Consider the following 17743-nt stretch of genomic DNA (forward strand, 5'->3'; position numbering starts at 1 on the left):
TCTCTAGGGTTGCACTCGGCGGAAGTTCGTCTGTTTGGAAAAGTGGCGGCAAAGTCTCCTAGTGTTGGAGTGGTTCCAGAGCTGCACCGACGGGTGGATGGATGGCGCTGCCGGGCGGCCGAGTGCTCTGCTGCTCGAAGCGGCCGGTGACGGCGGCGCTTGAGCGCTTGTCGGAGGCTCTGTGCGATCGGTTGCAGGGAGAGCGGCAGCTGGAGGCTCGGCGGGTGAGTGGGGTGAACAAAGGCCCCGAGGTGGAGGTGGAGGTGGAGGTGGAGGTGGAGGTGGTGGTGGGGGGGGGGGGGAACAGAGAGAGTGGGTATAGGTGGAGAGACGGAGGAGGATGGAGGGGTGAGGCACTGGGGAGGGTAGTTTGGTTTTCCAAGTTATAGTGGAAGGACGTGTATGGCCATGTTTTGTTAAATGCATAAAATCGTGGACTGTTTTCTAAGCTGGGATCGAATTCAGAAATCAGTGGTGCAAACAGATTTGGGAATCCTAGTGTCGGTTGAGTCAGTACTAAGAAGGCAAATGCAATTTAGCATTCATTTCCAGAGGACTAGAATATAGAAGGCAAGAATGTAATGCTGAAGCTTTATAAGGTACTGGTCAGACCACATTTGGAGTTTTATGAGTAGTTTTAGGCCCCATTTCTAAGAAATGATGCGGAGGGTCCTGAGGAGATTTACAAGAAAGGTTCTGGGAATGAAAGGGTTAACACGCAAGGAGCTTATGATGGCTCCAGGCTTGTACTCGCTGGTGTTTCAAAGAATGCGAGGAGTGCTCATTGAAACCTACAGAATATTGAAAAGCCTAGAGCTGCTGTGAAGTGGATTTTTCTAGTAGTGGGAGAGTTTAGAGCCAGAGGGCACAAGCTCAGAATAGAAGGACATCTCTATGGAACAGAAATGAGAAGTTTTCTTTTGGCTAGATGGTGCTGAATCTGGAATGCATTGGCACATACTGCTGTGGAGGCCAAATCATTGGGTACAGGTTTCCCCCGCCATCCGAAGGTAGAGCATTCCTATGAAACGGTTCGTAAGCCGGAATGTCATAAAGTGAAGAAGCAGTTACCATTTATTTATATGGGAAAAATTTGTGAGCGTTTGCAGACCCAAAAAATAACCTACCAAATCATGCCAAATAACACATAAAACCTAAAATAACAGTAATATACAGTAAAAGCAGGAATGATATGATAAATACACAGCCTAAGAATACTTTTCTACAATCATTGCCACACTGTCCACTGTAGCAAAAATCTCAAGCAAGCACCCTCGGCAGAAACACTCTCTCCAGTAACCTTTAAGCTATGAAGAGGCCAAATCATATCAAATAACACAAAAATACACAGCCTATATAAAGTAGAAATAATGTATGTACAGTGTAGTATCACTTACCGGAATTGGGAAGACAGCGCCAAGCACACTGATGATGGTGTGTTAGGCTGAGTCGTCGGAGGTTGGGGTGGTGCAGTGGTCCCCAACCTCCAGGCCGCAGACCGATAACGATACGCGAAGAATGCAGTGGTGCAGCGGTAGCCGGGACACACCCAGCACATCTTTAAGAAAAAAAGCCAAAATAAACAAGCTAATTAATTAGATGCTGCCCGGCACCAAATTAATTAGCTTGTTTATTTCGGCTTTTTTTTCTTAAAGATGTGCTGGGTGCGTCCCGGCTACCGCTGCACCACTGCACAGTTCGCGGCAATGTATCGGTCTGCGGCCCGAATGTTGGGACCACTGGGGTGGTGAGACACTGAGATGTCATCTCATTGTCGTCTGTTTCCATCAGGGTAGGCAGGTCATCTTCTTCTATGTCTGCCTGCCTCATTGTTGAAGGTCGAGGTTCGTCATCTGCTGTGGCTGGTGTGGAAGGCTTGAAAAATGACAGTATGCTTGATTGCTTAGCCTCGCGCATTTTTCTATCATACAGTTCTTTGTAAGCACTCAAACCATCCTGCAAATATGCCCTTTCAAAATTAAAGTGGTACTTTTCTGCAATCACTGCAGCGAAAATCTCATGCAGTTGCTTCACGTTCAATTCTTGGACAACTTCACTTTCGGTCTGTTCACTACTGCGTTCGGTTTTGATTGTTATCCTTTCCTCTTCCAATTGCATCAGCTCTTCATCTATCAGTTCTTGGTCATGGGATGCCAAAACCTCTTCAACATCATCTTCGTTAACTTCCACAAGCCAAACTCACTTTGTCCTTACTTCGTTCACCATGATCGAAACGTTTAATTATGTCTAGTTTTACACTAAGTGTAACACCCTTACGAGCTCTTTTAGGCTTTTCCGACACCTTAGAACTCATCTTGCAAATGGATGCTCAAAATAAATCGACATAAAGCACAGATGCTCACAGGCACGTGTTTAAGCGATGCCAGCTAGAATGCAGTTCCGGGGGAGGAGCTTGACTGCTCGGGGCATGCGCTGCCTTTTTTCGTAACAGTGAAAACACCTTCTGTTAGCGAAAACAGGTAACGAATGTAGGTCTTTTGTAACAGCAAAGTATCACAAAGCGAACGTTCGAAAAACGGGGGGCACCTGTATATTTAAAGTGGGGACTGATAGGTTCCTGATTAGTAAGGGTGTTAAAGGTTACAGAGAGGAAGCTGGAGAATAGGGATGAGAGGGATAAAAATCGGCCCATGATTGAATGGCGGAGCAGACTCAATGAGCCAAATGGCCTAATTCCACTCCTATATCTTATGGTTAAATTGTATATCTATTTTTTAATATGTGCATTAATTTTTGTAGATATTTGAAACAGCTGTTCAGGAGAACATCCTTATCAATGGAATGTTATGGCAAGAAGTTGCGGAGGATGATGAATTGAGATATGGTATGGAGCACTAAATTCCAGCTCATTATCAGAGTATGTGGTGGATGTAGAGGTGAAAAGATAAATATTGAACTTAACAAAAAGTCTTACCTTTGAATTCTGATTGTAGTTGTCCAGCTCAATTGCTTAATTGGTTAGCTATTTTAATTCCACTTTCCACTCCCATACCAACATGGCTGTCCACATTCTCCTCTACTGCTAAATTGAGGCTTTGATGCACATTAGAGGAACAGTGTCTCATATTCCACCATGGTGGTCTTCAACCTGATGGCATGAACATCAATTTCTCCAACTTAGAATAATCCACTACCTCTGTCACTACTGTCTTTTCCCTTATCTCACTCACTCCAATACCCTTTCCTGTTCTCTCGATCTGCATATCACCTACTTCTCTGGTTCCCCTTCTCACCTCAAGGTCCACTACTATGAGATTTCATCATCTTCGCTTCTACCTATTACTTTCCAAGTTCTTACATCATTCCCATTTTCCCCACCCTGATCTGCCTGTCTACCCCTTCACCTTTCACTCATCACTTGACAGCTCTGTCCAGCAAACACTCTTTCCCCCCCCCCCCCCAATCATTTTATACCGTTATCTTCCGTCTTTCCTTCCAGTCCTGAAGGAGGATTTCAACCAGGAACATCAACTGTCCATTTTGCTCGATAGATGCTGCCTGTCGCACTGAGAATTGCTCTAGCGTTTTGGGAGTTGCCCAGATTTCCAACATATTACACTCTGTTGTGTCTCCATTTTAAACTATTCTTGGGTGTCCATGTTCTTATGAAGTATTAGCTAGACCAAGTTTTTTTTTTTTGGGAACACTGTCACTGTCCAGATTGAGAGTTGTTCAATAAGGTTCAAAGGTTCATTTATTATCAAAGTACGTATCCGTATACAACTCTGAGTTTAGTCTTCTCTAGATAGCCACGAAATAAAGAAAGTACTTAAAAGTCACCCAGAGAGAAACATCAAACCCACCTCTGCACAAAAAAGAATGGCATCGTCATCATCAACCCCCATCCCCCTCCCCACACAAAACACAAGAACATTGACCCCCAAACCCCTCCCCATGCACAAAATGCAAGAATATTGCCCCCAAAACCCTCTCCCCTGCACAAAATGCAACAAGAACCTCGACCTCCAAATCCTCCTCCCCACACAAAGTGCAGCAAGAACATCGATACTAAACCCCCTCCCCCATAGAAAATGCAACATCAACCCCCAAACCCCTTCCTCCGCACAAAACGCAATAAGAACAACTCCCAAATCCCCTTCCCCTGCACAACAAAGTAGAAAGGAATTGGCAAAAACACAGAATATAAAAACCATAGTCATAAAAAGTCCACAATCCATAAACACAGAACCACGAAGCATCCTCTGACATTCATCGAAAGAGAGGCAGAGGCCTATCTGCTTACCATGGCTAGCCACACTATGGTTATCCACTCACAGCCAAAACAGGCTGTCAGCACTGATCTCTCGCTCACCTTTTGCATTTGCTTTATGTCTCAATCTTACTCAATGCTTCAATCAGCAAAATGGAGTCGAAATTTGCCTCTAAATTTCTTTGCATCGAGCCCCACCAAGTACAAGCTCACTTCCCAGAATCTTCTCAGAAACAGCAAAGCAATGGATCACTCAGTGGATCTCCAAATTGTAAATTACAGGCTGTAACAGTCCCAGAAATACATTTAAGATGAGAAACAGATGTGAAGGAATTAAAATAGACATTTTCATGCACTATCTGGAAGGTGTTGACTGACGGAGCATTGTACACTAGCACCATCTTTCCTTATATCTGTGAGCTTAGTCCTCAAATTAATACACAAATATATTTAGCAAGCACTTAGAGGAATAATATTAAGGAGCATATTATAGTAATTGAAAGTGATTCTGTTACAGAAGATGGAGATACTTTGAGTTAAACTCAGTGTAAATTTGATCCTTGAACACTGATCAATAAGAGTTGAAAGCATTTTTAACTGGAATGGAATAACCTGGACATCCTATTCAAAATCCTCTGGTGCAACAGCAAAAAACAAATGAAAGAAAATATATAATATTAGCTGTTAGTGACATGGAATGGAATTGACTTGATTCCTCTGTCAGTGCTTTTAAATGGTTTGCTGTGGGAATCCATCCATTGCTCATTACAGAACTTTGAGTCTTGGTGTCATCCTGCTCTCTGCAGTCTGCATTTCCTTCATCTATGGGAACTAAGACTAGGTATGCATATTAAATAAAACTATAATTAGGGTACTATTAATTTCCATCAATTGTCCTTTTTTTTTGTACAGGTATCTCAAATTGCAATGGACATTTAACAATTGACCTTGTTTCAATTCTATTTAAATGGTTTGATTTATTCAAATCAAAATTTTGAATTATGATGAAACCTCATAACTTTATTTTTTGCATGCTGGCAGCAGACATTGCACTTCAATTAAATTCTGGTTATGTAAGCAGAAGAAGTTACTTTGTAATTTAAATCTTTCTGAATTTAAATGTTGAAGTGTTATGGTAGTCAACAGGATTTTAATGTTTTTTCTGTTTTATTTCTGTAGAGAAAGTAAGTTCGATAGGCTGTGCTATTAATTCCTAAAGTAATTGGTGGTGTTAATATCTGGCCAAAAAAAAGCCAATTTTTACTAAATATCTTGCTTTAACAATTTTATTTTCAGGAAATGACATAAAGAACTTGGATGACGATTTGGATGAATGTATTAAGGAGACAGCCTCAAAACGTAAACAGTTTCCCAGAAGGGTCGTTGGACATCTTGCTAAAATCATGAAAGCAGAAAGGGAATTGTTGGTATGTGTTTTCGATTTTGTATCTTTTGTGCTGTTGAGTTTTTTTTCTCAGGGTGAAAATGTCAGATACTAGAGAGCATGAGTTTAAGGTGAGAGGGAGGGAAGTTTAAAGTAGATTTTATGAAGCGAAGTTTTTTTTAAACAGACTGGTAGGTACCTGGATTGTGCTGCCAGTGAAGGTGATAGAAACAGATATGATAAAGAACCTCTAGATTGGCACAATAGGTGGAAGGATGTATGCCATATGAGATTAGTTAAAATAAGCATAGTCAGTACTCGTACTTAAGAGTCACTTCCTGTGCTGTACTGTTTAATGGTCTATTCATTTCATAGTCTTGTAAATGTATTGTACGAGGGGTGATTGATAAGTTCGTGGCCTACGGTAGAAGGAGATTAGATTATGAGAACACTCAATCCTATTTTATTGTCATTTAGAAATGCATACATGCATTAAGAAATGATACAATGTTTCTCCGGAGTGATATCACAGAAAACAGGACAAACCTAAGACTAACACTGACAGAACCACATAATTATAACCTATAGTTGCAGCAGTGCAAAGCAATACCATAATTTGATGAAGAACAAACCATGGGCACGGTAAAAAAAGTCTCAAAGTCCCGGAGTCGATTGACTCCCGAGTCCCCGATAGCAGGCGGCATAAGGGAGAAATTCCCTGCCATAAACCTCCAGGCACCGTCAACTTGCCGATGCCTTGGAAGCAGCGGACACCAAGTCCATCTGTCCGAAAACGTCGAGCCTCCAACCAGCCCCTTCGGTGCAGCCTCCCGAGCGCCATCCTCTGCCAAGCACTTTCGACCTAGCCCCGGCTGCTGAAGCAAGCAAAGCCGAGGATTCGAGGCCTTCTGCTCCAGAGATTCTGGTTACCATACAGTAGCAGCGGCAGTGAAGCGGGCATTTCAGAAGTTTTCCAGATGTTCCTCCGTACTCTCACGTCTGTCTCCATCAAATCAGAATTGTGCACGGTCCCCTACTTGACAGATTACAGATATCGTTCACCGGAGAGGCCGCGCGCGCTGCTGTCGCGCCGTCATCTTCTCCTCCTCTTGTTATTAACTTCAAACTTTCTGCATAGTCACTCAAAGAGTTGAACTGCATATGCATGTAATGAGAGCTGTATAACTCATCTCCTTCTACCTTGGGCCACGAACTTATCAATCACCCCTGGCTGTGGACCACTTTCTGGAGGTCCAAGATGCCGACTTCTACAAAGAAGGGATCCGTATGCTCCATGACCCCAGGATTAAGTGTGTAAATGTAGGAGGGGACTATGTTGAAGAATAAATGTGCTAGACTTTCTAAAATTGACTCCTTCTACCTTAGGCCATGAACTTATCAATCACCCCTTGTATAACGTGATTTGTATTACTCCAGATTTCATGGATTTATGAAAAGGGGATTAGAATTAGTTCTTGGTTTGGCAGGTTTGTGTTTAATTAAAGATTAAGTGGACTAAGCCTGCATTCTCAAGATTTTAGAAGTCTGTGAAGGGAATTACAGAGATGTGAGAGTAGAGGTGGCCGAAGTTGATTGGAAGGGAACTCTAGCAGGAATGATGGTAGAGCAGCAATGGCTGGAGTTTCTGGGAACAATTCGGAAGGCGCAGGATAATTGCATTCCAAAGCATTATTCTAAAGATAGGTGATGCAACTGTGGCTGACAAGGTAAGTGAAAGCCAAAATGAAAACCAAAGAGAGGGCATATAATAGAGCAAAAATTAGTAGGAAATTAGAGGATTTTGGAAGCTTTTAATAACCAACAGAAGGTAACAGAAAAAGTCATCGAGGGAAAAGATGGAATCTGAATGTAAGCTAGCCAATAATATTAAAGAGGATACCAAAAGTTTCTTCAGATATATAAAGAGTAAAAGAGAGACAAGAATAGATATTGGACTGCTGGAAATGTTGCTGGAGAAGTAGTAATGGGGACAAGGAAATAGCAGAAAAACTGAATAAGTATTTTGCATCAGTCTTCATTGTGGAAGACACTGTCAGTATGCCAGAGGTTCAAGTGTCATTGGGCAAAAGTTAGTGAAGTTGTCATTACCAGGGAGAAGTCGATGTTTCGGGCGGAGTGTTGAAGGGTCTCAGTCCAAAACGTCAACTGTATTCTTTTCCACAGATGCTACCTGATCTGAGTTTCTCCAGCATTTTGTGTGTGTTGCTTGGATTTCCAACATCTGCAGATTTTCTCTTGTTAGAGATATGTACAGTAGGTTTTCAGATATTAATAGTATCGGAGTATGGGTTAAGTGTAGGAAAGTGGTAGAGGTAAAAGGTCACAGGTCTACTCCAGTTTATCTTGTTACAGGTTATTAACATCCAAGTATTCTTTTTAAAAGAATAGTAATTAAAGAAATCCTCCTGCAAACTGGGACTTCGGAAAAGCAATCTAGCTTACATTATTTGAAATGTATCTTTTCAAATGGAGGCTTTTTGATTCATTGATGCTAGGTCTCAGATTCACTCCACCATTTACATCCCTAAACCTATCTTCTCATGTGTTCATTAATACCCATCTGATTCTCCATGAGCCACCCCTGCTGGGAACAATTCACAGTTGTCAATGAATCTAACAACCAGAATGTTTTTAGGGTGTGGAAAGAAAGCAGAACCCCTAGGAGTTACCCTACTGTCAATAGGGAGCACGTGCTGCATCCCAATTGTCCTTAACTCACTGGAGATTTTAGAAAGTGATATCACTGTGCCACCTTCTGTACTTGGAGTATTTACTGTATTTCAAACACAGACATTCAGCAACTGTTCTTTTCAAAAAGTGCATTAGTTAATGCTCCGTTTGATTCTAAACTAAATCACCAGGCACCCTACCGCTATGATTTTTATTTTGCAATTCTACGATATTGGATCACACTTAAGTTTTTAGCTACAGTAATCATTGTCAATTTCTTTGCTGCTCCTCCCTTTCCTGACTATTTCTGTTCTGAAAACTCAGTTCAGAAAGAGATGATGTGGAGAAGGGACACACAGAAGGATCAATGTGTGCAGTGCAAGGACAGGAATCTGGCAGTATCAGTGTGTAAAGTACACAGCAGAATGCACTTCAGTATCTCAGGAATAATGCATGTATAAACATAAAGATCTTAATGCTTCCAAAATAAAACTGAAGTGTATTATGGATTAAACAACTTTCAACTCTAAAACGGCAAAGTTCAGAGTGGAAGCAAATAACCGTAGTCTTTTTCTTTTTCAAGTCAGGGTTTCAAAGAAAGGAATACTGTCACTACTTGAACATTCATTGTCAAATAATTCAGTTTGCTTTCACATGACCCTAATCTCCAGTTGTCATGAGATTTCCTATTGGTCATATATATATATTCCTTGTGTTTATCTTTCTCAACACAAAATCTTGCATCATGAGTTTCGTTCTCAGTTTCAACTTTTTCTTTTTTATATCACATTTTGATTCAAATTTTGGGCAAAATAAGACTGATACCAGTGTTGTAATGCATAGTTATTCATTTTTAATCCCAGGTTTCAAAGTGTAAGCTAATTACCTTTTCACTTTCTCTGCCTCCCAACTTTCTCCTACTTACTTCTGCACAAAGTTCACAATATTGTGTTCTATATCGTTGCCCTGAAAATACTTGATAAATTTTAATTTCATTAACAACTGTCTTCACCTTTTTTCACTAGGAATTTATTGTTGTGAGAGCTCACTATTGTGGAAGCATTTCATTGTCAATAAATCAGAAAAATCATTTGCATTCTCTTGTGATCTCATCCCTAACTAATGTAATTATACATGGAGATCAGTCCAGAGTATTGCATTAATAACTGAGAGTTGAACCATTTCCCACAAAGCCCACACCAATCTTCAAGCCCCGGTAATACTAATCCTACTCTAATCTATATACTACTAAAACTCTCACGCTCTGTTTTTTCTGTTTTTGTGACCTCCAATTAGCGCAAACGGTGCATTACAGCAGCACTTTTTTGGGCTAAATTGAATTAAAATGCGCTAACTTACAGAATGCAGGCAAAGTTCAGGGTTATATATTGGTATAAGATTTCTCATTCGCCAAAAATCAACAGGCTGGCTTTCACCCGAGATGCGATCGGCCATCATGGAAATTGGGACGTGACAGCCCGACGCATGCACACGGCTAGCCTCAGCAGCGACATCTACCGGAGCAAAAGGGCAGGGCAGCTCTATTTTGAGGGGTCACATTCTGCTAATCATCACCATCAGCATGTGCAGGATTGGGACAGATCTAACTGCCACCCATCAATAAGAGATAATTAAATCTTATTGTAATGACGTACTCCAGGACACCCATAAAACCCTTTGCTGCAGTCAAAGGACAGCGGTGACTATATCACATCCATTTAGGAGAGCGCCAACCACATCATCAAGAATAATCAGCATCCTTTGGTGTTAGTGCTTTGTATCTTCTATCCAGCATTAGGGTAAAAAAAAAATGGTCAGCCTAATTATGCCGCGTGGAAAGGGAAGGGGGACATTATGGTCAAGAGATGATGCCAGACGTCGTCAGGAAGTGGCAAGGAGAGGGAGAGAACAAGAATCAGATGAGGCCAGGGCCGCACGACTCCAGGATCAAAGAGTCAGGACAAAAAAAATGAGAGAAGAAGAGACAGAGGAGGGGAGGCATGCATGTCTCCAGGATCAGAGGCAAACAACAAACAGCAGAAGGGATGAAGAGACGGGGGGGGTGGGGGTGAATGTCAACGAAAGGCACAAGGGTGGCAGAGCAACACTCACAACGTGCCCGAGGAACTCAGCAGGTCGGGCAGCATCCATGGAAATGATCAGTCAATGTTTCGGGCCGGAACCCTTCGTCAGGACTGAAGAGGGAAGAGGCAGTGGCCCTATAAAGGAGGTGAGAAGGAGAAGGCTGGTAGGTGCCAGGTGAAAAACCAGTAAGGGGAAAGATCAAGGGCTGGGGGAGGGGAAGCAGGGAGGTGATAGGCAGGAAAGGTGAAGAAGGAATAGGGGAAAACACAATGGGTAGTAGAAGAAGGCGGAACCATGTGGGAGGTGATAGGCAGCTGGGGGAGGGGGCAGAGTGAAACGAAGGGGAAGGGAATGACCAGAAGTTGGAGAATTCTATGTTCATGCCCAGGGGCTGGAGGCTACCCAGACAGTATATGAGGTGTTGCTCTTCCAACCTGAGTTTAGCCTCATCCTGGCAGTAGAGGAGGCCATGTATGGACATATCTGCATGGGAATGGGAAGCAGAATTGAAGTGGGTGGCAACCGGGAGATCCTGTCTGTTGTGGCGGACGGAGTGGAGGTGCTCAACGAAGCGGTCCCCCAATCTGTGTTGGGTTTCACCGATGTAGAGGAGGCCGCACTGGGAGCATCGGAGGCAATAGATCAGGGGTCCCCAACCTTTTTTGCACCATGGACCAGTTTAATATTGACAATATTCTTGTGGACTGGGCTGGGGGCGGGGGGGGGGTTTCAAATAGGGTTAAACTCACCTCGGCATGTCTTTTACAGTTAGGGTTGCCAACTTTCGCACTCCCAAATAAGGGATAAAAGTAGCAGTCAAATCCCGGGACACTTTACACCAGGAAGGACTACCATGACCATGAAGCCTTGCGCGGGCACCTGTGTGCGCATGTGATGTGCGCATGCACGTACATGCCGAATTTTTTCCCCACAAATCAGCTTTGCCTTCATCTTCCCGACTATACTGCACATACATTATTTCTACTTTATATAGGCTGTGTATTTATCATATCGTTCCTGCTTTTACTATATGTTAGTGTTATTTATTTTCAGTTTTATGTGTTATTTGGTATTAAATTATTAGGTTATTCTTTGGGTCTGGGAACGTTCAAAAATTTTTCCCATATAAATTAATGGTAATTGCTCCTTCGCTTCACACCATTTTGGCACAAAAGGTTTTATAGGAACATTCTACCTTAGTGGGAGAAATCCGAGAGAAGGGTGGTCCCGTATGGGACAAACCAACTTATCCCAATATACAGGATGTCCCAGCAAATACGGGACTGTTGGCAACCTATGTTCAAGTTCAACAGTACATGACAGGGAATGAGGAAAGGTGCAGCTGACTCATATCATTTCGTCGCGGCCTGGTAGCACATGCTTTGCAGCCTGGTACCAGTCCGCGGCCCGGTGGTTGGGGACTGCTGTAATAGATGACCCCAACAGACTCACAAGTGAAGTGTTGCCTCACTTGGAAGGACTGTTTGGGGCCCTGAATGGTGGCAAGAGAGGAGGTGTAGGGACAGCTGTAGCACTTGTGCTTACAGAGCTAAGTGCCAGGTGGGAGATCTGTGGGGAGGGACGTGTGGACCAGGGAGTCGTGGAGGGAACGAACCCTGCAGAAAACGGAGAGGGGTGGAGAGGGAAAGATGTGCTTAGTGGTGGGGTCCTGTTGAAGGTGGCAGAAGTTGCGGAGGATAATGTGCTGGATCCGGAGGCTGGTGGGGTGCTAGGTGAGGACAAGGGGAACTCTGTCCCTGTTGTGGTGGCGGGAGGATGGGGTGAGGGCCAAAGTGCAGGAAATGGAGGAGATGCGGGTGAGGGCATCATTGATGACGGCAGAAGGGAAACCATGATCTTTAAGAAAAGAGGACATTTGAGATGTCCTGGATGGCAGATAAGCCAGAAATGATGCCATCAAAAGTGTCCTTCGTTAAATGAGCAGCTATATTTGCTTTGCTGTGCATCATTCTTCTTCAATAAACTGAGGTTTTCTACTTCAGTTTCCAAAGCAAAGTGATACCAATGGCATTCAGGAAAATTTAATGTTCATTCTGGTCACATCAAAGGGTGCCCCAACGGGTGACCCCGTTGTCTAATCTTTTTTAAATTTCTCTCCGCTATTTTAGGGACGCAGCTCAGAACAGGCCCTTCCGGCGCAATAAGCCACACCACCCAGCAGCCTACCTATTTAATCCTAGCCTAATCACGGGACAATTTACAATGATCAATTAAATTACTTACTGGTACGTCTTTGGAATGTGGGAGGAAACTGGGGCTTCCAGAGGAAGCCCACATGCTCACGGGAAGGACATGCAAACTTATGGACAGAGCTGGAATTGAACTTCAACACTCCACCTGTAATAGCATTACACTAATCACTATGCTACAGTGGCAACACAACTATCAACTTGCTTCTCACCTACAGTCTAATATGGCCAATTAACCTACCTGCCTTCACTTTTTGAGATGTGTGAGGATACCCATGGAGTCACAAGGAGAACATGAATGCTCCCCATGGCGCCAGAAATCAGGAAAGAACAAAGATTTACTAGCTGTGCCAGCCAGAAAGAGGCGTTCACTAATTTTCTGCTTACCAGCCTTTATGCCCATGTGGTTTGAGTGGTTTTTGATGCCCAGCAACACAAAACATCCCATGTCCTTCTTCGTAGATCTCCACTGAAAATTTTAACGCCCGATCTTTCACTTGTTTAGGTGTTCTTTACTATTTCCCATCACCTGGTCTAGCCGTGCTTTGCAGTACAGACTGGTTTTAAGTGATGTTCAGAAGTTATGAAATTGTGCTGCCTGCTGATATGCAGAGGTATTGACATGCAGCAAAATATACTATGCTCTTTACATCTCAATTAGTATCACATCTTGGTCTGTGTACTAATTGTAAAGGGTGATGAAATTGGTTGCCCCCTTGATTCCTTTTACCATGCATGATTAAGTCTGCATTCTAGACCACTATTACTCAGTCTGTACAAGCTTCAAAAGTAGTATTACTTTAATAGTAAAATATTTTAACTGATTTTGTTTATTACTGTCATAAACTTAATACATTTCATTGTTGCAGAAGCTTTATCAGCCAATGGTAGATCTGCAAATGAAAATGGAAACCCATCCAGAACAAGGTAATCACCTAGCATAAATTTTTGCTATAGACCTGAGTTAATTAACACAATAAAACAACAGAAGGTAGTTATCAAGTAATCTTTTACATCAGGGATAACATCTTTTAAATGTTGTAATGGTACTCACCTCTACTACTTCCTTGACAGCGTGTTCTACATGCTCACTACTTTCTGTGTGGTTGGAGGAAAAGGAGTTGTCCCTCAAGTTCCCATTAAATCTTTCTCCTCTCACCTTAAATTTACAGTATGTAATCTAGTTTTAGACTCCCTTATTCTGGGAAAAAGACTTTCTCCACCCCTCAGTTTCTGTGCTCAAGGCAAAAAAGGTCCCAGTCTCTCCAGCCACTTGTACTGTACTCATGTCCCTGTAAGATCCTGGTGAATCTTTCCTGTACCTTTTTCAGCTTACAAACATCATTCCTATGATTGACCAGAACTGCACAAGTCCTGACGAACGGTCTCGGCCTGAAACGTCGACTGTACCTCTTCCTAGAGATGCTGCCTGGCCTGCTGCGTTCACCAGCAACTTTTATGTGTGTTGCTTGAAATTCCAGCATCTGCAGAATTCCTCGTGTTTGCACGATACTCAGTGTGGTCTCACCAACAACACCTTGCAACATGACACCCCAACCACTAGGTGCTAACTCTTTTTGGTATTTGTGCATTGGCCAATTTTAATATGTATGCTTTTCATTAGTGTTCAAGGAAGCAGAAATATTGGAAAGTACATCAAAAAATTGTCAAGATATGAGTGAAGCCATGAAGGTAAGAATTCCACATATTTTGAGTTTTATCTAGAGGAAACTCGATCAGCAGTTAACAAATTTCAGAAACATTTCAACTAGAGTTTTTAGAAAGTATTCAGGTCTTTCAGTCCTACCCTTGTTTGTTGTGTGAGGCCTTCTGTTCTCCTAGAGGGGCTTTCAAGTTCCATCTTCCAAATAATAAAGTACAAAAATCAGTGTGAAAATTTCTCTAAAGTAAGATGGGTATTGGAATTTGAATTAAGTGCCTACATAAAACTTTTTGATAATTATGGCGATTCGTATATTTGTCCATCCAAAAAAAGTACCAGACAAAAAAATCTTAATTGGTTGTCTGAATCAGGGTCCATAATTTCATGTGATTCAGAATCAATCCTTTAATGTACGTCATTGTTAACCAGCAGTTAAATTTGCCCAGAGGAGACATGCAGTTTCTGGAATCTGAAAGAACAAACTATTGTAGCAGGATATCCATGCAGACATCTTATGCCATGCCTTTGAGCTTCATTAGTTTAGGGATGGGAGGGGATGAGAAATTGTGACATTTTAAGTCTTAACCTGCATCAGGACTGTAGGATATGTTTTTTTTATTTTAGCCACTAGATGGCAATATTAAGAGACCAAGAATAACACTACAAACTATATAGAGTTCCATTCAGTGACTGCAATTGAATAGTAAAACATTGGAGCGAATGATGTAAGTTAGGGAAACTGTTAATTGCTATTCTAATCCTGTGGGACTGACAGTTAGTTTATTTGTTACCTAGTTTGAACTTGGGACCATACCATGTCTAAATATGAATTTCTGGGCACTAAGTCAGCTGTGGTTACATCAACTGTGATGCTAGTGTAGCATATTGGGGCACACATCTGTCATATATTACATGAGTAACATGCTAGTGATTACTGGTCTGTTACTACCTCATTGGTACTATTGAAATGTGCACAGATCTCCTGGCACTAATTGCAGCTACAAAGGGTTCCGTTGAAAGAGCTGCTGCAAGACATTTTCTTGAATTCCCATCTTTGTTATGCCTTAATTTCTAAGATTTTTTCATTTGATAGAGGTAACTTTTAGATGAAGTACTTTGATTACTGAGGCTGTGCAATGTCTTGACTTGGCAAACTGGGCAGGAATTACCTGGGGGAAAAAGATGTGAAAAATCATTTAGCTTTTGTGTATTTTCCATGGTTTGAACTAAATAAATGTGTAATAGCACTAATAACCATATTTTTGTTTTCCTTTAGGAGTTACCAGCCTTTATGGAGAAAGCACAAGGACTTTTGCAAACTCTACATCTTGTTTCTGTCATGAAGCACTCACAGACAAATAAGACAGTCTTCTCAAACCATACAGGGATGGAACTCCAAAATGAAAAAGGACAGGCTTTTCCCCTTGGAAAAACGGATATCACTCCCATAGAGACAGATAAAAAGAAATTGCTGAAGAATCGTAGTTCAAGGAAGAGAAAAACAAATACTTCTGTTAATTATAAATATCCAAAGCGAAGACTGCATCTTGGTCAATAAACCCTGCCAGATGTTTAGACCCAACATTTTTGTATATTCCTGTATAAAATATAGTTGTTTTCAGTGAATGTTAAGCAATTAATACCCAAATGTGCAACAAAGTATGGCAATATCAACATGTAATTGACTGAGTCTGTTCATACTAGCTACATGATTGAACAGAACATTGGATGTCCATAAAATAGGGAGAAAATGAAATAGAATATTAAGCATGATAGAATGTGTAATATAACATATTTGTCATCTTTCTTCATTTCTACAGAAGATGCTAGACTGGTATGGATCTTGATTTAAATATTTAGTTGCTCTTTGTTTTTGTGCATTTCACAATTCTTATTACAAGTATTGATTTATCTGAAAAGACTGCAACATCCTTTTGAAAATGTGAAAAATGGTTTAGTTTTTGTTTGACTTATTTTTCCTCCAGCTTTACTAAGAGCCTCTCTAGCATTCTGTTCAGTTGTGATATTGTGACTGAGCAAATCTTTATTCAGAAAATGAACATTGTGTGTCTAAATATGATACAGAAAAATTAAACTTTTGTCAGTTATGCATTTAATAAAGGATGTAGCACACCTTAATACATTTTGTTTAATATTGTAAAGATCAATAATTATACCTGTCCTTTTGTATGTGTACATCAGTTTTGGTTTTAAAAAAATTTAAACTGTAAATACAGTAGATTCACTTAAGATCTCTTAAATTGGGAGCAATGCTTTATTATAGGAACTTTTAATAATCCCACGTGTTGATCCATGCTGTACATTACTCTTTGCATTGAAGTCGACACAGCTAGGGGAACATTAATCTCACCATACTCAACCTTTTGGTTCCTGTCTTTGTATGTACTCCTCCCACACCACTCCCATTAGCTGCCCTGGTACTCTGGTTCCCATCCAGAGACAGAATTGTTTTTTTAATGGTTCAATTTAATATCAGAGAATGTATACAACCTGAAATCCTTACTCTTCGCAGACATCCATGAAACAAAGAGAAGAAAACCCAAAGAATGAATGACAGCAAACATTAGAGCACCAAAGCCTTCCCCCTCCTCCCATGCTCAAGATGCAGTGTGCCCCTTAGAAAATAGGTACATTTAAAATTTTATCCTTGATTTTGACCGTGCCTGTGCCATTCAAGATCAATGTCTCAATTACTTCAGGAATCTAAATAATTATAAATTGTTGAAATTGTTCAAATTAATTGACCTTAAAGTACAATTTTGCATTTTTGTCATCTGATTATCAGTGCATGATGGTGATCTTTGAATTTATACTGAACAAGTAAATCTTAATTTTTTACTTGTTCTTTTAAATCTTTCACTGTAGAGAACATTCTATAGGAATAAAATATGCAAATAGTTATCACCTTAACTCTACTATTGTTTATTGCATTTGCTGTACTGTATACAAATACATTGCAAGTACTTACCAAAGTTGCTGCAAAAGTATTTTTCAATCTCAATTTCCAAGTGTGGAATAAGGCACCAATTGCATGGGAAAAAGAACAAGCTACGTTCTTGACTCCTTATCACATGGCATCCTCACTTAGGATGTACAGTACAATGGGATAACTCCATAGACTTAGTAGTCCAACCTTGCATCACTTTCTGCCCAAGATCTACAAGCTGCAAAATTTATTTCTTATTACCTCTGACAGATGTACAGTACTCATTCCTCTCATCTATACTAATCTTGTGCTTGCAATTGGCCCCTATCCCTCTACTACTTTCCTCTCCAGGTATTTGCTTCCTCTTAACAACTTGTTTCATGTAGCTACCACATACTGTGAAAATCTTGCCTCTTGTATCAGCTTTAAATTTCTCCCCTCAAACTAAACATGTTATCTAGTTTTATAATCTTTAGCAGCACCTCCCTCCCTAAGGGGCACACCAAGAAAAATGATTCTATCTGGGTGGAAA

At 41.2% G+C, this 17743-nt stretch overlaps 1 protein-coding gene across 1 annotated transcript; it reads left to right on the plus strand.

The window, feature by feature from the left end:
- Nucleotides 1-17097, plus strand: nsl1 (NSL1 component of MIS12 kinetochore complex). The gene is made up of 6 exons (XM_072265163.1): nt 1-224; nt 2761-2845; nt 5528-5658; nt 13471-13528; nt 14226-14293; nt 15541-17097. The coding sequence occupies exons 1-6, from the start codon at nt 102-104 to the stop codon at nt 15820-15822; spliced, it is 747 nt and encodes a 248-aa protein (XP_072121264.1). The 5' UTR covers nt 1-101; the 3' UTR covers nt 15823-17097.
- The last annotated feature ends 646 nt before the right edge of the window (nt 17098-17743 follow it).

This window comes from Mobula birostris, chromosome 8 (assembly GCF_030028105.1).
Source record: "Mobula birostris isolate sMobBir1 chromosome 8, sMobBir1.hap1, whole genome shotgun sequence".
Classification (NCBI taxonomy): domain Eukaryota; kingdom Metazoa; phylum Chordata; class Chondrichthyes; order Myliobatiformes; family Myliobatidae; genus Mobula; species Mobula birostris.